Below are 22,260 nucleotides of genomic sequence, written 5' to 3'. Positions count from 1 at the left end.
TCATTGAATGGTGGAACAGGCTCGAGGGGTTAAATGCCACTGCGACTTGCTGCTTCCTGTTATGTGCCATCTTCTCCTGCAAGAAAGTGGGATGTGTGTCTGGGTGATGTGCCTGTCATGGTTGAATAGCTGCCAGTGTGTGTGACCTGTGAGTTGTGAGTGGCGGCTTGCAACAGTGGTAATATGTGAAGGTGAGAGGAAGCATCTGATTGGAAGCGTTGAGTACAGATGGAAAGAGTTTGTTGGTATGTGAGTGATGATGCGTGGAGCAGTGGGTGCGGCTAGTGGCGCAGTTGGTAGGAGATGCCACTTGACAGTTGCTGCAGGAATTCGTCAGGACAGTACCCTAGGCCCAAACATCTTCAGCTGCTTCATCAATGACTTTCCCTCCATCATAACGTCAGAAATGGGGATGTTCGCTGATGATTGCACAATGTTCAGTTTCATTCGCAACCCCTCATATAATGAAGCAGTCCGAGCCCACATGCAGCAAGAACTGGACAACATCCAGGCTTGGGCTTATAAGTGGCAAGTAACATTCGTGCCAGACAAGTGCCAGGCAATGACCATCTCCAACAAGAGAGTCTAACCACCTCCCCTTGACATTCAACGTCATTACCATCGCTGAATCCCCCACCATCAAAATCCTGGGGGTCATCATTGACCAGAAACATAACTGGACCAGCCATATAAATACTGTGGCTATAAGAGCAGGTCAGAGGCTGGGTATTGTGTGGCGAGTGACTCGCCTCCTGACTCCCCAAAGCCTTTCCACCATCTACAAGGCACAAGTCAGGAGAGTGATGGAATACTCTCCACTTGCCTGGATGAGTGCAGCTCCAACAACACTCAAGAAGCTCAACACCATCCAGGACAAAGCAGCCCGCTTGATTGGCACCCCATCCACCACCCTAAACATTTTGCCCACGTCCCACCATAGCCTCAAGGAGGAGAAGCCCCCCTGCTTCCTTCTCCAATCAGTCCATAATTGACAGAATCACTCCGGGAACCAGGAGATGGTCCGAGCTCCGTCCACACCGGGCGACGGCCCGAGCTCCGTCCGCGCCGGGCGACGGCCCGAGCTCCGTCCGCACCGGGCGACGGCCCGAGCTCCATTAACACTGGGTGATGGTCCCCACCCTCTCCACATCACTGGTCCTCACTCTCCCCATCACTGCCCCCACCCTCTCCCCATCACTGCCCCCACCCTCTCCCCATCACTGCCCCCACCCTCTCCCCATCACTGCCCCCACCCTCTCCCCATCACTGCCCCCACCCTCTCCCCATCACTACCCCTCACTCTCCCCGTCACTGCCCCCACCCTCTCCCCGTCACTGCCCCTCACTCTCCCCATCACTGCCCCCACCCTCTCCCCAACACTGCTCCTCGCTCTCCCCTCCCTCTCCCTTTGCTTTTAGGCACTGACCAAATGTGCTGGTGCGTTCAAGGCTGGAGCCTGAGAACATGAAGAAGGCGCCGCCTGCCGGGAGCGATCAGCCTCAAACTATTTGCTCGGTCCCATTGGGGCGGAAAATTTCTTTTCAGTCTCCTTCAGTAAAGCTGAGCGGGCCGGCTTCCGGGTTCTTATAAAACCAGTCGGTTCGCAACATCCAGCGGATGAAATAGCCGCTGGGAAGTCGGGCTCTCCTTTAACTGACTGCAGGGAGACGGGTGGAGTTAAAAAGTTTACCGGGATTTAACATCACAGCCGCCGGATTTTTCACCCGCTGCAGGTGAGGTCGTGTGTTTAAAATCCTGAGCAACATGAGTGACAGAGAGAGACGGAGCCCAGGGGCGTTTGGCTTCTGCAGCCGAACAACAACGCGGGGCGTTGGGGTTTGTACTTCCATGTACCATTTCATTGAGAGTGACCTACTGAGCGGTATGAAGTGCAGCTCCTTCCAGATCAGATCCTGGAGTCTCCAGGAATTAAAGGTTGATCTCCTGGACACTGCTGCGAGCAAACCCGGGAGAAAAATCACATGGGCATAAAAACAAAATTGTGTGTTTTTTTTCCCCCGCCAGTTTCTTTGAAGACTTCTGATTTATTAGTTGCACAAAACGTTGCTGATGGGAATAAAGGTTGTTTCACTGGGTGGGGCCGTGCGGTGCAGTTAGGTGAAACCTCCAGGAATATGTCCAACCAGAGTTGGCAACCCTAATTTCAGACCAGCTGAAAGAGAGAAGTTAATTTTAGAGGCTGTGTGGAGTCTCTGTCTGATATTTCCTCCTGCTTTCTACCGTGATGTCCACTTAACACAAACCTGGTCAATGTGGTCTCAGGGACTGGTTCCCATCGCCTGTGGGGGTCGGAAAGGAATTTTCCACATTTCCCCTTTTGGCCCTGCTTTTTTTGCCCCTCCCAGGAGATGACTGCTGGGGGTGAGTGAGTGTCTAGTCATGGTGCATCATGGGGGTAATTTTAACCTGACCCACCGGGTGGGAACCCACGGGATCGGGAGGAACGCCAGTTTTACACCCTGTCCAATATTACTCTCCATCGGCCACCACACCAGGCAGTTCACTTATCCACTGCACAATGGTGGACATCCTTTGCACTGCTATTTCCTCTGAGTGCTGGCTGTACTGAGCTCTGGGTTGAGTGCAGAGGGAGTGTAGCAGTTTGGGGAACAGCTGACGTGGACCCGAATGTGCATGAAGGGATGTAACTTTGCTGTGGCTGTTTTATGTACCAGCAAAAGGGCAAAATGATATTGCCTCCCAATTAATGGCAGTTGTGGGAATTAGGAAAATTCAACCCTGTAGGGGGTACTCTTCTAAGATACAATGTTGGTGCAGAATGGACGGTTGCTTTTGCTTGTGTCGAATCCATCATGTCTGATCTGACAGCTCTCGATATGGATTTTGGATGCCAAGAGTGGAAGTTGGATTACTGCTGGTCCTCCAGTCCTTTTGTTCAACCTTCTATGCTCATCATTAATCCACCATGCCACGCTCTGGGGAGCAGTCTCCAAAAATCACACCTCCTTCCTACCTCCTCCCTTCCTTCGAAACCATCTTAAAAACCTTGCCTCACCTGCATTTTCAGTTCCTCCCTCTCAATCCTTCCCGATCTACGGCTCGACATCTTTCTCCCCCTCTTGTGAGGTGCTCTGAGCTGTAAAAGGTGCCATATAAACGCAAGATACGCTGCAAGACCTGGCGTCCCTTGATTAGCACAAAATTGCCCTCCTTAATGAGTAGTAGGGGAAAGAGTTCCTCTGTGTAGCAGAATTGTAAATGTGTTTACAAAGAACAAGCACTGGCATTACTAGTGGTTTGTGCTCCCAACTATAGAATTCAAATACATTGGTAAGTCCATAAAAATCAAATCTAGTTGGCGCAGTACCTGACCTTGATGGGTGAGTGTAGAGGGGTGATTTACTTTGCCTCCAAATCATGCTACACCTGACCATTTGACGTTTACCTCAAGGGCAAAAACTGTTCCATCACCAGCGCTGCCATTCCCCGCCTTGGTGATTCACATCGACCAATCAAAGAGTGACTTAAGATAATTGGTCCTTTTCTGAAAAAACTTTTTTTTAAAACTGATTGGCTCCTAAGTTTGTTGAACAGTGTCAAATGATTTTTACAATTCATTATCGCAGGTTACCGGGTAGATTTTCAACTTACCGCCCGGGAGTAGAACTGATGTTGCCGATCAGCCGTCCGTTATAGAAATCACCTGATTTTCATTTCCGTTAAGGTCAATGGGGATAAAAATCACGGCGGTTTCTATAATGGGCGGCTGATCTGCAACACTAGTTCTATTCCCGGGCGGCCAGTTGAAAATCTACTCCTCTGGGTTTTTAGAATGGCTTCCTTCTCCAGCCCAGGGGCTGTGTGGCCCTGCAGTACACAATTGCTTGGGATAAATAAACACAGCACAGACCAGGAATGAGGCCTAGGAGTTTCTTGGTCTGCATGGCCCCTTACCACACTAGAGAGTGTAGTTACCATTTGAGACACTACAGCAGTTTTTTTGGGTGGAGGGGAAACTCGCATTTTTATCATTGGTACGTCCAATGTACAGCGTTAAACAATTGCTGTGTTTTTATTATTTCAACCCTTGGATGTTGCTATTTAGAGACAACACTATGTTTAAATATAATCTGTAAATAAGCCAGGCCTCTATCGCTGCTTTGGCTGAGATCAGCTGACTCAGCACTGACTGGGGATGGAACCTGGGAGCTTCCTGCTCTGTTTGGCTCAGCGTTACACTGGCTTGTGCATCTGAACCACTAGCGGAGCCTCTTGGAAAATTCTTTATCAGTAGGTACTGTAAATTCTTAATTTACGGTTCAGTCTTTAATCAAAAAGGTTGCGAGTGAGACTTGTGTCGAGCATAAGGTTTTATTAATAGTTACAATACAAGTAGTAAAGATGTTAAAATACAATGTAAAGTTATAAGTACACTAAGTAGGACATTGCAATTAAGAGTTACAGTATAGTACAAGATAAGTAGTGACGATGTTAACATACAATCTAAAGTTATAAGTACCATTATTAAGACGTTGCAATACAACTTGGCAAAAGAACAAGGCTCCAAGGTGATCAAACCTGACTGACCCTGCGATAAGATATATCAAGCTGTCCAGTCGTTCCGAGAATATTCCAACTATGTGTTATGCTCCTACCTATACACACAGTAAAATCTACTGTATCCCCAACAACCTTTGCGTTCACATGCCAATCAATTACTCTGTAGGCCAAACACCATCTGCTGATGCTTTATATTCCCTAACAAGATAGTAACGCATCCCATGCCACCACCGAAAGTACTCGGCGACATGGCGTCGCATAACGTCATCAACCAAGGAGATTTTTGGTCAACAAGTTTGAAACGATCTCAAATACATTCAAAACCAGTCCCTAACGAAGACCTTCATGGAAAAATACCGGTACTAACAGGTACGTTCAATGAACAGCGTCAAATAACTGCTGCATTTTTATTATTTCAGGTTATCGGTTGTTAAAATGGCTTCTCGCACCTACATGCAGAATCCCGTGTGTCTGATTGAAAACACCAAGGACGGGAAACTGATGATCAATAAGGAAGCGATGAAACTTCTCTACGATATTAATGAGATCGTGGTGGTCGTATCTATCGTGGGATTCTACAGGACTGGGAAGTCCTACTTGATGAACCGATTGGCGGGAAAAACTCACGGTAAGATTCATGACCTCCTTTACTTAATGAGCTTTGGGTGACAATCTGAGGGGCGACTGTTATTAGGGAGACTGTGCAGTAAGTTACTGGATGGCCCAATGGAAACTGGATAAATGATGGACATCCCTCTTTCGTCTTGATGGGCAAAATCATCCCATGGGATGAGGAAGGGCAGAAACTTCTCTCCGACATTAACGAGATCTTGGGCTCGTCTCTATCGTGGGATTCTACAGGACATGATGAACTGATTGGTGAGAAAACCCTATTGTAAGAACCGTGACTGTTCATAAACAAAGTGTAGTCACACGTGGAATAACAATGTCCAATGGCTGACCCATGGCATAAAGTAGTTTATTAATCTATCCAATGGTTGGGTGTGATTATTTATCATATGTGGAGCAGGCAGTGCTGCTGGTAAGTGTGAGTGTCTGATTGGGTACGTCTGTGGGGAAAGGATACATTATGGAAGACAATAACCCAGTAATTATTGTTGGTGATACTAGCCTACGAGTGCCTGTATGATATCTCTTTGGCCACTATTTTAGTGGAGACTGTGTTCCTCCAACTCTGGCCTCTTGCACATCCCCCACTCCCTTTGTCCACCATTGGGTGACTATGCCTTCAGCGGCCGAGGCCCTGAGCTCTCAAATTCCCTCCCTAAACCTCTCCACCTCCTTTTCTTTGACCAAGCTTTTAGTCACCCCTCCTAATAGCTCCTTCTTCGGCTTGGTGTCAATTTTTGTCTGTTATGCCCCTGTGAAGCGCCTTGGGATGTTTTCCTACATTAAAGGCGCTATATCAATGCATGTTGTTGTTGTTGTTGACATTGAGCCATTTAAAAGGAACAAGAATGCACCTCAGTTAAAATAGCAGACAGAGGAACGTCGTACGAATGTTTTTGTCTGCCAGTATCACCAACAGTAATATCTGGGCTACTATGTTGTACAGAGAGTAGTTCACCATCCTAAACAGTAGAGAATTTACTAACCTTTCCATGAATCTTTGTGATTTTAACCCCATGGTTCTCCAGGTTTCTCTCTTGGATCGACTGTCCAATCCCACACTAAGGGGATCTGGATGTGGTGCGTGCCTCACCCTACGAAACACAATCACTGCTTGGTGCTCCTGGATACAGAAGGCCTGGGTGACGTCGAGAAGGTAAGATTTGGATTCCAATTAATCCCTTTAACTGGTTAGCTAAATAATGTGACCAGGTAACTATCTTAAGCTAACTTTTGTTGCCTGGTTCTATCATTGAATTTTAAAGACTCATCACTGTTGAATCTCTGATGGGAGATCCATTCTCCTCTTTTTGTTGTACAGTTCTAAAAATTACATTGAATTGAGCAAGTAGCAAAGCTTCGATTTAACAGCATTCTTTGAGCGATGTGTTTGCTCAGTGAGGTTAAAATTGCCCCCAAAATCTAACACCGATTTGGCATTGATTTTTTTTTCCCTCTACAGCGTTCGAGCATAAGGGCTTCGTGGAGCGGAAGCACTCAGCAGATATTTGGGCGCTCAGCCCACGATCTGCCACGTGTTAAAATTATTTCCAAGAAGTGCTTCTGCCTGACGAAGCTCTCCAGTTAAAATTGCAGCCGGGCCCTGATGACGTCATGGGACCCTGAGTGCCCCTCTCGCCTGCTTAGAAGAACAGGTTCAGATCACAACTCGTGCGGGAAGGCAGTGGGATCGGTGCAGATCGGTCGCACGGGCCATTCTAACTGCGCGCCAGGTTTCTGCCAGGCGGGCAGGGTTTAAATCGGCCCTATTGTGTAATGGAAATTGCTTTTGAATGCATGTGTGTGGTTATTCGCACTAGGGTGATAAGAACAACGACTGCTGGATCTTTGCACTGGCTGTGCTGCTGAGCAGCACCTTCATTTACAACAGCGTGGGAACCATTGACCAGAGCACAGTGGATAAGCTCCAGTATCTTTTAATGAACCATAACCTCCTGTTTCACTTTGAGTCTTCCGATTCTCGAACGTGATTTAGTAATTACAGCTTCGTTGAAGGGAGAACAGTTTTGCATAAGATACAATGGGACCGATCCGATCATATGATGGTGGGTCACTGATGCACTGAAATGGTGTCATTAGTGATGCAGCTGGAGCGGCAGAATGTGATGGCCTCGCGCTGTCTGGTGGGGTCAGCTGCTCGGTGGTACTGCTGCACGAAGGACGTGTTACTGACCCTGGCTTTTATGGGCTCCCACCACCCATACGATGGTGGAGAGGGGTTACTCACATCAACCCCCATTTGTCGCAAGTATTTCACTAGATGCCAACCCATAATTCAGAGCAGGCGCGACTGTCTGGAGCTCCGGTCTCCGCTCCCCGCGACTGTCTGGAGCTCCGGTCTCCGCTCCCCGCGACTGTCTGGAGCTCCGGTCTCCGCTCCCCGCGACTGTCTGGAGCTCCGGTCTCCGCTCCCCGCGACTGTCTGGAGCTCCGGTCTCCGCTCCCCGCGACTGTCTGGAGCTCCGGTCTCCGCTCCCCGCGACTGTCTGGAGCTCCGGTCTCCGCTCCCCGCGACTGTCTGGAGCTCCGGTCTCCGCTCCCCGCGACTGTCTGGAGCTCCGGTCTCCGCTCCCCGCGACTGTCTGGAGCTCCGGTCTCCGCTCCCCGCGACTGTCTGGAGCTCCGGTCTCCGCTCCCCGCGACTGTCTGGAGCTCCGGTCTCCGCTCCCCGCGACTGTCTGGAGCTCCGGTCTCCGCTCCCCGCGACTGTCTGGAGCTCCGGTCTCCGCTCCCCGCGACTGTCTGGAGCTCCGGTCTCCGCTCCCCGCGACTGTCTGGAGCTCCGGTCTCCGCTCCCCGCGACTGTCTGGAGCTCCGGTCTCCGCTCCCCGCGACTGTCTGGAGCTCCGGTCTCCGCTCCCCGCGACTGTCTGGAGCTCCGGTCTCCGCTCCCCGCGACTGTCTGGAGCTCCGGTCTCCGCTCCCCGCGACTGTCTGGAGCTCCGGTCTCCGCTCCCCGCGACTGTCTGGAGCTCCGGTCTCCGCTCCCCGCGACTGTCTGGAGCTCCGGTCTCCGCTCCCGTCTGGAGCTCCGGTCTCCGCTCCCCGCGACTGTCTGGAGCTCCGGTCTCCGCTCCCCGCGACTGTCTGGAGCTCCGGTCTCCGCTCCCCGCGACTGTCTGGAGCTCCGGTCTCCGCTCCCCGCGACTGTCTGGAGCTCCGGTCTCCGCTCCCCGCGACTGTCTGGAGCTCCGGTCTCCGCTCCCCGCGACTGTCTGGAGCTCCGGTCTCCGCTCCCCGCGACTGTCTGGAGCTCCGGTCTCCGCTCCCCGCGACTGTCTGGAGCTCCGGTCTCCGCTCCCCGCGACTGTCTGGAGCTCCGGTCTCCGCTCCCCGCGACTGTCTGGAGCTCCGGTCTCCGCTCCCCGCGACTGTCTGGAGCTCCGGTCTCCGCTCCCCGCGACTGTCTGGAGCTCCGGTCTCCGCTCCCCGCGACTGTCTGGAGCTCCGGTCTCCGCTCCCCGCGACTGTCTGGAGCTCCGGTCTCCGCTCCCCGCGACTGTCTGGAGCTCCGGTCTCCGCTCCCCGCGACTGTCTGGAGCTCCGGTCTCCGCTCCCCGCGACTGTCTGGAGCTCCGGTCTCCGCTCCCCGCGACTGTCTGGAGCTCCGGTCTCCGCTCCCCGCGACTGTCTGGAGTGGGGTTCGAACCCAGCACCTTCTGACTCAGAGGCAGGAATGCTACCACTAAGTCAAAGGCTCCACTGTCTCTGGGTGCGATCAACAGAGATCAGGGATGAGTCATTGGATCTTCTTGACCAGTACACCAAAGAAATGGTGCAATTAAAGACAGCCATCTGATGAGCTCCCTCAATAATCAAATGTATTAGTTTACCCTCATCCTACCCTCACTGTTCCACATTATTCTACCAGGAGCTTGGTCCCATTGACCTCACAGGAGTTTCTGGAATGCTTTCTGAGCGCGTTGGACAGTCCTATTTTGCATATCGTCAGTGCAGTACTAAGGGAGTGCTGTATTGTCATAGGTGCTGTGTTCGGATGGGATGTTTAATCGAGTAAAGAGTTTAAAAGTAATGAGCTTTGGGATGTCCTGGGGTTATAAATGCAAGTTTTTGTCTTTCTTTCTCATAAAATGGATTGAAGAGTCCATTGATTCTCCAGTTCAAACCAAATTCACTCCCGCTTCCATCAGTACCAGAGAAACAAGACAAAATATGGACTCCTAAATATAGATACATTTAAATCCTACAAATGAGCACATGGCTTGAAATCAAGATTCATTGCACAGTTTCCCATTCCAACTCATTCTTTCAAAGGGACTTCTTTTTCCATTTTCCCTGCCTCTTATAATCTTGATTTATTTTGTCTTCTCACTATTTCCTGAGGGTAGTGCAAATCTGGAACTCTCTTCCCCCAAAGGGCTGTGGATGCTGTGTCAATAGAACTTTTCAAGACTGAGATTGATAGATTTTTATTAGGTAAGGGGTAGCAAGGGATATCGAGAAAAGGCATGTAAATGGTGTTGATTGAATAGAATGGTGGAACAGGCTCGAGGAGCTGAATGGCCTACTCCTATTCTTGTGCTCCCATTTTGTCTTCTCTCCTCTTCCCAAGCTTGGTGATGTCCTGTAGTGTGGGCCTGGATTTCTCAATAATCAAAACATCAATATGGTGGAGGTGAAGAAAGACAAAGCTGAATCTCACTGTCAGCGTGTTTGATGTTTCTAGTCTGATATTCCACAGATTATTAAGAAAAGGTACCACCCATCTCAACGACCTGAGGATGGATCCACTGTATGTAAATATAGATGCACGTGTACAGAAATAGTCGATAAAATAATTGGTGCAAATAAGTGTAGACAGTCTGTTCCTTAACAATTCCAGTTATGTCTCTGAATTGACAGAGCTAATCAAAGTGAAGGACAGTGATGAAGATGACAGTGATGAAGAAATAGAATTACTAAAGGTCTCTCCGGCCTTTGTTTGGGTAGTTCGTGATTTCACCCTGCAACTGAAAATTGGGAGTAGCACTGTTACAGAGGATCAGTATTTAAACCATGCCCTCCAAATCAAATCAGGTAATTGCACTTTGTATTTCGCTTCGTTCATTTCATTGACGGGTAGAAGGGTGGTGAGTGATTAGCTGTGACTGGGAAGTCAGGTTTGTTGTAACTGGAAAGAGGTGTGTGTCCTGTGTCAGTGACACCTGTTTGGATATTATTGTTCACAATGACACGTATCTGGGACAAGGAGGCATGGCAGCTGTGAAGACATCAGAAAGCTTGGAATAAGAAAAGGCTATTTGGCCCATCAAGCCCACTCCATACAGCCCTCAAATATGGGCCTGACCGCCAAAGATTTCTGTACTGCATTCTCTCAAAATTACCCCCAAAGTGCCAACTTAGATTATGTGCTCACATCCACAATGCAGTACTAACGGAGTGCTGCATTGTCAAGAGGTGCCGTCTTTTGGATCAGATGCTAGACTGAAGCCCCATCTGCCTGTTTAGGTGGACATGGAAGATCCCATGGTATTATTTGAAGAAGAGCATGGAGTTCTCCTGATCTCCTGGCCAATGTTGCTCCTTGAAACAACACAACCAGAAACAGATTACCTGGTCATCCATTTATTTGCTGTTTGTGGGATCATGTGTACAAAATGGCTGCTGTGTTTTCCTACATAACAACAGTGACTGCACTTCAAAAGTAACCTATTGGGTGTGAAGTGCTTTGGTACAGCCCTATGGGTGTAATAAAGAATGCAAGTTCTTTAATCTCTAATTACTGTCATTTATAATTCGTATAATTGATTAGTTGCGTAATTGAAATACTGCAGTTGAAAGGTGCCTCCATATGTGGTTAATTTGTACGTGTTTCTCACTAAATTAAGAAATTCACTCAAATCCCTCTGAATCCAGGAAATGGGAGAAAAGTGATGGAGTACAACATGCCCCGTCAGTGCATCAGAAATTTCTTCAGATCCCGAAAATTATTTACTTTTGTCCGGCCTACTACTGACCAGAATTTGCACCAAGTTGAGACACTCCCGGAAAGCCAGCTGGAAGCCCTGTTTGTTGACAAGTGTCGTGAGTTCTGTCAGTACGTTTTTACAGAATCGGAGCCCAAGACCATTAAAGGAGGTCATAGGATCACTGGTAGAAGTAAGTGCAGCAGGAAACTCCGTCAGTACTATAGCACAAATAAGTGTGTGAATTAAATAAAACCCTGTTCTCGGGAATTGGGTGTTGCAGTGAGTTAGAAGTTTACAGAAGTAATGTGTTTTCCTGTGATGACATTTACTTATATTTGTTCTTGGGATGTTTAATAGGCTTTAACCTACACACAGTACAATTCAACCTGCAGCCCACTAACATCCCAACTCCAATTTGTTCTATGTCATCGTTTATTTCAGAGTTGGCAATCCTGGTTAAAACCTACGTCGACACAATAGCCAGTGGGGCAGTGCCCTGCCTAGAAAATGCTGTTACTAGCTTGGCCAAGATTGAGAACACAGCAGCTATCACAGATGCCCTGACTCACTACAAGAAACAGATGGAAAAGATGGTGGAGTTGCCGGTTGTAAATGAAAAGCTGACAGAGATACACACGCAGTGCCAGAAGGAGGCCTTTGACCTCTTCATGAGGCGCTCCTTCGGTGACCAAGATCAGGAGTATTACAAGCAGCTTGTGGTGAGGGGCTACTTTATGTTTCTCTTTATTTTACTTGAGTCGTTTCCTTCTAAGCTGCTCAGCCCTCACGCTCCCAGAGGTCACAGGATGATCACTGCTGCAGAGTAGGTCCACCTTCAGTCCATGCAACAGAATTATTTTTCTCAAGTAATATTTTAAACAAGAACATAAGGGCCTTCAAATTCCTGCAGACCCACTTTACTGCCTGAAATTCAGTGGGGCGGAACTTCCGACCACTAGTCTCGACTCCGACCCAAATCCTAGGGGAGGAGTTATTTGCATAAAAGGGGGCTCTGCATTTGATTTTCCCCTGGGAACCGGGCATTAAGCTCCCACCGCCACATTGGTGCAATAGTAGACATACTCTTTTCCGGCCCCGGTAAAGGCAGAGCTGGTGGGATATCTGGCGGGAGGAATTTCATCCTCTCATCAGAATTTTAGAGCTTCAAAAAGAAAAGAGGGAGGAGACCCAGCAGAACTGGGTCCCACTCTAAATTCCAGCCCCTTTCCCAACTTACGCCCCGATACCTCCCTCCCAAGCCCAGGAATTCCAGAGCCCAGATTTTTTGGAACAGGAAGGAAAAGGCTGACTCATTGCCGCAGACCTCACCCACACCGACCCACCTTCTCCCTGTATCTCTCAATCTCTCCTTTCTCCAGGACCACAACTAGTTGTCCCTTGAACCCATTTATACTGTCCCCTTCAATATCATTCCCTGGTAACTAATCCCATAACTCTATTCCCCTTTTTGTTAGAAAGCTCCTCTTAACTTCCCTTTTTATTTCTAACCTCCTCATTTTAACTTGATATTTGAACCCTTCAGAACAACTTTGTCAAAGCCCTTTCATAATCTGCAAAACTTCAATCAGGAGACTTTGAAATCCCTTTTTTCAATAAAATGATTCAATAGAAGGTTCTTGAACCTTTGAAACAACCTTAATTGCTGCGCTGGCCGTCCGACTGAGCTGGGTGAGGCCACTTCACCCTTGATAACTGATGACTCACTGTCTAGTTTCAGTTTCATATTCCCAGAAAGTCCAGTTGTTTGTATAATCGTTCCAATCCACACGCTGATTCTAAAGGAGATTGTTCAATCTGCATGTGAGTGTTTGGATGGAAGGTTAATTCTGTGTTTGTGTCTCTGCAAGTATTCATACACAAGGTGCCTCCCTACAGTTGGTTGTTATACACCAGGATTTTCCGATTCAATGCTCTGAGTGCAGATCAGGAAATTCTGGACCCCCAATAATTTTAACGGTCGGAAAATCAAGGGCAAGGGATGTGGAATTTCCCAATATCTAATCAATGTGTGTGAGAAAGGTCTTGAAGTAGAAATTGAAACCCGTTGCTCCATATTATATGAAGATTTGTTTCTCTTGCTATCCCAATAGTCAGTGATTGATGCTGGAGTACGCTCCAACAGCGGTGGGGGCAGCGACTGTCTGTTATCTCGCCCAAGTGGCAATTCTTTTTGTAACGTGGACACTGAGGCGTAGGCGGTACAGGACACCACCGCGACCCCTCCATCACCCAACTGATTGTGGGCGGGACTCCTGCCCACCATAGCGATGCCCCACTAACCCCGGCCGACTTTCCTGCCTTAGGGTAATTATCAAATCTACCAGGATTCTTGTCACAAATAGGGTGGAGTTTCAATTTGGCAAGACGTGAGATAAAGGCTGCCTGCAATTTTTTTAATGTAAAATATTTTGTCCCTGCTTTTTGGGTCTGTGCAATGCAAACCTCCCTGGTTTACACTTCTCACAGATTTCTGGCCCCTTAACACCTATCATTAAATTTATATAAAATAATAATTCTCAGGATCTGGATGTTGCTGGCCAGGCCGGCATTTATTGCCCATCCCTAGTTACCCTGAGAAAGTGGTGGTGAGCAGCCTTCTTGAACTGCTGTAGAGGTTTGATGCACCTGAGGGGCTTGCTAGGCCACTTCAGAGGGCAGTGAAGAGTCAACCACGTTGGTGTAGGATTGGAGTCACACATAGGCCAGACCAGGTAAGGATGGCAGCTTTTGTTCCCTAAAGGACATTGGTGAATCAGTTGGGTTTTTACAACAATCCGACAATTTTACAACAGCTTCATGGTCACTTTTACTGATATCAGCTTTTATTTTATTTCCACATTTTTTTAAACCGAATTCAAATCGAGTCGTGCAATGGCTTAGATTCCCTTGTGATCAGTTCCTCTGCTGAGCCCATCCTGATCCTGCTCCAAAGATCAAAGTCTGTTGCTTTAGGCTTTCCAATATTTTTGGTTAAATTGAGCTGCCAGTGTTTCAGGGTAACTTGACGCACCCAATCAAATACCTGCTCAGGGTCATCTTTGTCTTTTCTGTTGTTGCCAGGCTGAGGTGCAAAAGCATTACTTCGAGCTTTGTCACAAGAATGAAGCCGCCTCCATGGAGAAGTGTGGAAACCTGCTGGGGTCCCTGTCCGCTGAGATGGAGAAGAAACTGCGAGAGGGGTTTTACGCTCGCCCCGGTGGGTACAAGCTGTACCAAGAGGATCGCCAAAAGATGATTTCCGAATTCCACTCCACCACTGGAAATGGGATTAAGGTAAATGTTATTCACCAATTCAGCACAGTTATCCGGTCTGTTTTTTGATCAGGGAACATATTACAATGATTTTTTTTGATTGTTATTGAGAAACTCAAGGGAACGTTGTGATGGACCAAAGTTGAATCGAGTGGGAGAAGAGATGAGAGAAATCAAGAGGTAGTGGTTAGATGATTTTGAATTTGGGTTTTAAAAGCCTGTAGAAGGAAGAGAAGACAGAGGGAAGGAATTCCACAATTTTGAGGTTTTAGAAAAGGATGAGCCAGAGTAGGAGGCGATGTGACGTATCTTGATTTCAATACAATATGTACAGTGGTGTTTGGAGTTTAGAATGTTAATAAAAATCCAACTCCACTGGAGGCCCTATCAAACTGAAAAATTTTCAATGATGCTGCCATGAACAGAGTTCCACCAACAGGTAGACTAAATGTACCCCATAAGTCTTAATATCTAAACACGCAGAGACCAATAAATGGAAGGGCGTTCCATTTCCATGTTGGTTCCTACAAGGAAACATTTCAGGACACTCGAAAGATTAGATGTGCCTTTAACCTCCCATAAATCGCACCTTGGAGAGGTTCACAATCGAGCCTGGCACAGCGCTCAGTTGCTGTACTGTGCGGAACAAATGGGGGCAGGACACTTTTTTGGGGAGGTGGGCATGTCATAGGGTGCAGTTCTCACTGGGTTGCCCAAACTCATACTAAGGGCCAGTTCAAGACTGGTATTGGTGGAACCATGGGAGTGTGTTGTCAGCCACAGGTAATGTGTGGTCCAAGGAAATATTAATAACAGCAAAGGGGGAGAAATATCCTGTGGAACCAAACTTCAGTGTGAGTCACCGCCTTCAGGATAGGATGGTTGAAAATTGGGGAGGGGAGGGGGTGGAATCAGTAACCACACTGAGATTTTGGAAGACAGTTAAGACAAACTCCAGCATTGTTTTTACATAAGAGTGGAGGTGAGAACCAGAGAATAATTTAAGAAACTATTGGACACTGCAATGGGTGGACTTTAGGACCATTCTGGATGAAGGAATTAAGATGGGCCGAATGGCCATCTTCAGCCATAAGTGTGACTTTCCTCTAACGTTACACCAAACTCCACACCGCCCACAGGCCGAAGATGCCCTGAACGAGTTCCTGAAACAGAAAGCTCTGGAAGGTGACTCCGTGCTACAGGCTGACAAGATGCTGACAGACAAGGATAAACAACTGGCTGGTAAGGAAATTACTGTAACTTTTATCGCTGTGAAACTAGACAGTCTGCTGGGAAACGGTCAGTAGCTTTTTGAATCACAGCACGTCGATCATTCAATGGAAATCTTATTTCTTTCAGCTCCGCAGACACAGGGCCTGAAATTCCTGGGACCCCACTCCACCGCCAGAAGTGTGATGGGGCAGGACCTCCGCCGCTCAATCTGCAAAGGTCCTGGGATTGGGGTCACTTTCGTTCAGGAGGCGGGCGCTCGTGCTGTTCCCGGTGCTCCCCGGCTGCCCACTTTGTTTCCTTTCTCCTGCCAGACATTTATTTCTTTTTCAACAAATCTTAACTCTCTATAAAGCTCCAAGCCAATCCAAGATGCTCCCACATCTGGGATCTCTCCGAAGTTCCTGGACAGGATACAAGACAAAATGTGGTGCCAGGTCCTTCCCTCGCTTCTAGTCTCCAAGCTCTCTTTCTCCTTCCATCGCAACCTATCTTGTCTCTTTTTTTCAGTATTACTGGGCAGTTCTCCTCTGGACTCTGCCATTTCTTTTGGTTCCCCCTAAGCTCCAAATGTGCCATCCTCTGTGCAGTTCCTCCTCTCCGCACTCTCACCGCATTGAAGTCAATACTTTCTCATGCTGTCCAAACTCCTGGTGTTGTCCTGCCTCAGCCCTTTGCCTGGACCTCTCTACAGTAAGAAAAGTGATCACCTTGACGAGAGCCAAAGTTAACCAATGGTGTGAAATAAGATTATGCAGTGATCTACCATCTACGTGAATCAATATGATATTTTGGTGATGTATATTTTTCTGTTTTGAAGTTGAGAAGGAGAGAGCTGCACAAGTGAGACAAGAGAGAAACGCTCAGGAAGAGAAACTGAGGTCACTGGAGGAGTTGAGGAAGAATGAAAAAATAACCCACGAGGAGAACGTGCAGCAGCTGACGAAGAAATTGGAGGAAGAAAAGGAAAATATGAAGAGAGAGCAGGAGACAGCTCTGGAGAGCCTGAAGAGAGAACAGAAGGAGTTGCTGGAGAAAGGATTCACAGAGCGATCTAACGAGATGCAAAAGCAGATCCAGACATTAGAGGAACAGCTGAAGACAACCAAAACTCACGATATTATGAAAACGATTGGGACTCTAATTTTTGGAGTAGCAGAGAGAGGGATTGATGCATACGCATCATATAAAACCGTGAAGTTACATAGCGGTAGCACCAGAAAATAATGTTATTGATGGGAATGGAGGCTGTGCAATGGAAAGACCCCCTCATTATCATAATCGGGAACTTTAATCATTAAAACTTGATGGGTTGAACTAATAACTGTATTTAACAAAACAATTATAATCTTCACTAACACTGGATTCACCCCTGCTGATCATTGATGGGCTTTTTAGCCTTGGAGAATTAGAGTTTTTACCCACTTTTCTGCTCCTTTCTCTCCCGCAGACGCTGACTCGTACTGGTCTGTACTTCTACAGGTGCTAGCAGGTATCTAGGGCCTCACCCAAGTTCCGTTCTTCATTTGTGAACCATGTTCATCAGCAGGCTAGTCAACAGCTTACGGCACCACAGTTCAGCCCAATCCTATACTCAACCTAACCTCCACACATGAGCAGTTTCTAGTTGGGGTCAATGGATAGTGATCAGGAGCGGGGACCCTGGTTCACTTTACCCATCCCTAACCCAGGAACTTTGAGCCCTGAGTGCTGCGATCAGCTAACTCAATACAGACTAGGGACAGAATCTGGTACCTCTGGTTTGCACTTCAATGATGGTGCCCAGTGGCGGAAACGCTGGGGTGATCATTGGGTCATGACCCCCCTCTTCCCCCCCCCCCCCCACCCCATACATTTTGCGGTTGGCTAACCCGGCTTTGGAGGACTGCCTCCACTTCGCTCCCAGGAACCTCTGTCATCCGTCTTCGGCCTCCAGGTTTGGCCTGGAAATCTGCGTTTCCCGGTACGAAGTGGGTTAACACCCGGGGTAAAGATGAAAATCCACCTTGTGACTCCTCCAACAAAGTGTGTGGGTGAGGACAAGTTAACCTGCGTGTGATGTCCCCACCATTGTCACGTAATGTTACGACACTCTCTGGGTTTACATGTGCAGAATATCTGCTCTGTGAGATACCAGTAGCAGGGGCCTACACCAACAGTGTAAAATATTCTGTTTGCCCACTCCCAGCACACACTGGAAATGCACATCACCAAATTGCACACGTGAGCCCGTGATTTATTTTGTCCATTTTAACAGGTGAAAAAATCACGGGCTGGAGTTTGCGATATGTGCTTCTGGCATGAGCCTGGAGCACAGCAGAGAATATTTACCCGTGTATCCCAGCAAGAGTCAACACCTGCAGGAGAGGAGAGGAGAAAATTGGAGGGTGGAGGGAAAAACTGTCCATGTGGCTGTTTTCCAGATTATTTCTTTGCCTGCCCAGTATATAGGTGGAATTAGGCTGCTGTTACAGAATGTGTCACATGATTGAGGCAGGAGAATTGTTTGTGCATGGTCAGTTGCAAAGAAGCAAATAATTTGCACTGTCAAAATGATGAGTTGAAGCATAAAATACAGACAAATCACAGGATTATCAAACCTAGAAATGACTGCGATATGAAAGGATGAATGGTGAACATGCTTGTTTGACGTTCTCTGGTATTTTAACAGAAGGTTTAACTCATTTAACATAAACAGGGTAGCATCACTGTTTAAACAGTTGCGAGTTAATATCATAATGTTATTTCTGGTCTTAAATATGTAAAGATCACTTTGTACACTTCACTTACAGCCCTGTTTTTAACTTTTGATCTTTTCTGCAAAGTTGGTTGGAATCAATTACAAACCAAGCAATCACTGATATTCAAGCAAAGTTGTATTCTCAGTAACAATAAGTATATCTTTGGCGCAATAAAACTTGGAGAAATATATTTTGTCATGACTGTTTGTAATCATTCCTATTGTGAGCTCTACACCTCACCTCACTTTCGCTGTCAGACTACTCTGAAGTTTCCCTGAAAACTCTTTAAGGTGCATTTTACCCGTCCGCCATTGCTCTCACTTTCCAGCCCACTCCATTAGAATTATCGCAGGATAATTACGGATAAGGAAGGTGAAGGATCTTTGGATTTACGTGGATTAATTGCCTGCTAAAGGAAGGGAGTTTGGTTAAAAGAACTTTTGAACTGACTGTTCAAGAGGGCATGCTGAGAAGCTTAACCAAACTCGAAAAGTGTTCTGCAGACGGCCTGAAAGGCTACAGATAAAGAAGGCTTTGAGAGACTGTGGAAATCATCGTCAACACCAGTTGTTGTTTGGTAGAATCCGCCTGTGTAACCGTGGGAAAGAGACAATGGAAAATTACTGAGCGGTTATGATTGTCAGCAAGAATGATATAAGAGACAGTCCACGAGACCGCCCAGTGCAGGAGTCAGATCAGAAGAACACGAAGAAGGAAGTTGGTGGATTATTAACCTCTTACCACACAGGATGTCGGCGGAGAATTAGCCTTTCAGTGCTCACGATGCAGAGGAATCGGCCATACTGAGTTTTGAATTGTATTGCTGATTTAAAGGTTGTATGCATCTCTCTCTCTAAACCTGTACTGTTTTAATATTAGTAAAACCAATGGTTAGAGAAGTTTAAAGTCTTGATTGATCTCACCTCTTGATTACCCTAAAGAGGGTAAGACAGAGTATAAACAAATACCCTACAAAGGCCATTCAGCCCATCTTGGGTTCTATCTGGATGGGTGAACAAGACCGTTCCTCCCACATCCTTTCCTCCCACATCCTATCCCCACCCCCAACCACCATTGTAACATTGCCTCGATTACTTTATCTGGAACGTTGATCCGTGTGATGATCACTCTTTGTGCAAAGACAAACTTCCTGATCTCCGTCCTAAAATTACTGTTTACTGGGTCGCACCTGTGTTCTCTAGTTCTACTCCCACAGTTTAATCTTTTTGTAATATTCTGGATAACTTTTCCTGTACCCTTAACAATCATTTTCCTCTCTAACATCACCTTTCTGACACCTTCTTTCTACACTGAAAAGTCCCAGTCTCTCCAGCCTTTCCTCATAACTCAGACCCCTGATGCTGGGGATCAGCCTCATGGCTCCTCTCTGCACTACCTCCAACACTTGAATGTCTCCCTTACTACTTGGTGACCAGAACTGGACACAGTGCTCATGGTGGAGTCTGACCAGAGAATTATAAAGGTCGATTATCTTCTCTGACGTTTTTTTACTGTTTTGGAAAGTAGTTCAACATCCTATTGGTCTTGTTTGGACATGTTGAGCGTCGAATCTGAAGATCCCTAGGTCTCTTTCAGCTTCATCCTTAGCCATTACCTCCTCTCACTTATATTCTATTGTCTTGTCTATGTAGTTCAACACCCTATTGGCTTTGTTGATTGCAGCTCTGCATTGTTTGGATATGTTGAGCAATGAGTTTGTTAAGACTCCTTGATCTCTTTCAGCTTCATCTTCAGCGATTACAGCACCCATCGTGGAAAACACGTGTTATCTATTTTTCCTTCCTACATGCAGTACTTTACACTTTTCTGTATTAAATTTGATGTCATATTGTCCTGCCCACTTACATATTTTGTCCAACTCAATTTGACATCGGAGCCTGATCTACATATTTAAAGAAAGTCTCCGCTGGTTTCTGGTGTTTGTCCTTCCTGCCTGCTCAGAAGAGCAACAAAAACTTACATTTATATCACGCCTTTAACATAGTAAAACGTCCCAAGGCGCTTCACGGGAGCGTAATCAAACAAAATTTGACACCGAGCCACATAGGGAGATAGTAGGACATGTGACCAAAAGCTTGGTCAAAGAGGTAGGTTTTAAGGAGGGTCTTAAAGAGGGAGAGAGAGGTGGAGAGGTTTAGGAGGGAATTCCAGAGCTTAGGGTCTAGACAGCTGAAGGCACAGCTGCCAATGGTGGAGCGATGGAAATCAGGGATGCGATGGGCTGAGGCAGGGACAGAGACGCCGATGTTACGGAGGTGGAAGTTGGTTAAAATGGAAGACTATGGGAAGGGAAGGGAATGGGATGGGCTGAGGCAAGGGCAGTGACAGGCGATGTCATGGGGGTGGAAGTAGTCGGTTAAAATGGAAGACTACGGGAAGGGAACGGGATGTCAGCAGGTAACTTGCACCGAAAGGTTCTGAATGAGAAATTAAACTTTGTACACGCCCTGTAAACATAACACAAACTATGAGAACTGGAAAATAGCTGCTAGAAATAACTTGCATGTATATAGCACTTTCACCTGCTCAGGATGTCCACAGCCAATGAATTACTTTTGAAGTGTAGTCCTTGTTATGTAGGCAAAAGTGGCAGCTAATTTACATTCAGCAAGTTCCCACAAGCAACAGATAAATATTAGTCTGTTTTTGGTGATGCTGGTTGAGGGAACAGGACACTGGGACAACTCCCTGCTCTTCTAGTGCCATAGAATCATAGAAAGGTTACAGCACGGAAGGAGGCCATTCGGCCCATCGAGTCCACGCCAGCTCTATGCAAGAGCAATCCAGCTAGTCCCACTCCCCCACCCTATCCCCGTAGCCCTGCAATTTTTTTCCTTTCAAGTACTTATCCAGTTCCCTTTTGAAGGCCATGATTGAATTTGCCTCCATCACCCCCTCAGGCAGTGCATTCCAGATCCTAACCACTCGCTGTGTAAAAAAGTTTTTCCTCATGTCACCTTTGGTTCTTTTGCCAATCACCTGAAATCTATGCCCTCTGGTTCTTGACCCTCCCGCCAATGGGAACAGTTTTTCTCTCTATCTACCATGTCTAGACCCTCCATGATTTTGAATACCTCTATCAAACCTCCTCACAACCTCCTCTGTTCCAAGGAAAGCAACCCCAGCTTCTCCAGTCTATCCACCTAACTAAAGTCCTTCATCCCTGGAATCATTCTAGTAAATCTCTCCTGCACTCTCTCTAAGGCCTTCACATCTTTCCTAAAGTGCGGTGTTCAGAACTGGACACAATACTCCAGTTGTGGTCAAACCAGTGTTTTATAAAGGTTCATCATGACTTCCTTACTTTTATAGTCTATGCCTTATTTATAAAGCCCAGATTCCCATGTGCTTTTCTAACTGCTTTCTCAACCTACCTTGCCATCTTTGCACATATACCCCCAGATCTCTCTGTTCCTGTACCCCTTTTAGAACTGTGCCTTCTAGTTTTTTTTTATTCGTTCATGGGATGTGGGCGTCACTGGCAAGGCCAGCATTTATTGCCCATCCCTAATTGCCCTTGAGAAGGTGGTGGTGAGCTGCCTTCTTGAACCGCTGCAGTCCGTGTGGTGAAGGTTCTCCCACAGTGCTGTTAGGAAGGGAGTTCCAGGATTTTGACCCAACAACGATGAAGGAACAGCGATATATTTCCAAGTCGGGATGGTGTGTGACTTGGAGGGGAACGTGCAGATGGTGTTGTTCCCATGAACCTGCTGCTCTTGTTCTTCTAGGTGGTATAGGTCGCGGGTTTGGGAGGTGCTGTCGAAGAAGCCTTGGTGAGTTGCTGCAGTGCATCCTGTGGATGGTACACACTGCAGCCGCGGTGCGCCGGTGGTGAAGGGAGTGAATGTTAAGGGTGGTGGATGGGGTTCCAA

General features: G+C 47.2%; 2 protein-coding genes across 3 annotated transcripts in view; both read left to right on the top strand.

Annotated features, from left to right (window-relative positions):
- Positions 1-1,517: 1,517 nt before the first annotated feature.
- Positions 1,518-18,557, top strand: LOC137305121 (guanylate-binding protein 1-like). Its single transcript, XM_067973909.1, has 10 exons — positions 1,518-1,733; positions 4,962-5,170; positions 6,201-6,328; positions 6,993-7,102; positions 10,037-10,230; positions 11,071-11,313; positions 11,565-11,842; positions 14,205-14,417; positions 15,536-15,638; positions 16,447-18,557. Exons 2-10 carry the CDS (start codon positions 4,978-4,980, stop codon positions 16,851-16,853), a joined length of 1,869 nt encoding a protein of 622 aa, XP_067830010.1. The 5' UTR covers positions 1,518-1,733; positions 4,962-4,977; the 3' UTR covers positions 16,854-18,557.
- A 546-nt stretch (positions 18,558-19,103) lies between these two features.
- LOC137305119 (guanylate-binding protein 1-like) overlaps positions 19,104-22,260 on the top strand; it is a 29,862-nt gene continuing 26,705 nt past the window's right edge. For both annotated transcript variants that reach the window (XM_067973905.1, XM_067973906.1), the window contains exon 1: positions 19,104-19,201. The gene's annotated coding sequence lies outside the window, so the exon portion shown is untranslated. The remainder of the gene's footprint in view (positions 19,202-22,260) is intronic.

The sequence above is a fragment of the Heptranchias perlo genome, chromosome 39 (assembly GCF_035084215.1).
Source record: "Heptranchias perlo isolate sHepPer1 chromosome 39, sHepPer1.hap1, whole genome shotgun sequence".
Taxonomy (NCBI): Eukaryota; Metazoa; Chordata; class Chondrichthyes; order Hexanchiformes; family Hexanchidae; genus Heptranchias; species Heptranchias perlo.
Note: the sequence above shows the minus strand (reverse complement) of the source record. Positions and strands in the feature narration are given on the sequence as shown.

Excerpts from the sequence above, each read along its gene's own strand:
- LOC137305121 (XM_067973909.1), top strand. The coding sequence starts at position 4,978 with ATGGCTTCTCGCACCTACATGCAGAATCCCGTGTGTCTGATTGAAAAC. Across the intron at positions 14,418-15,535 it reads CCACTGGAAATGGGATTAAG|GCCGAAGATGCCCTGAACGA; the intron begins GTAAATGTTATT and ends CACCGCCCACAG. Across the intron at positions 15,639-16,446 it reads CAAGGATAAACAACTGGCTG|TTGAGAAGGAGAGAGCTGCA; the intron begins GTAAGGAAATTA and ends TCTGTTTTGAAG.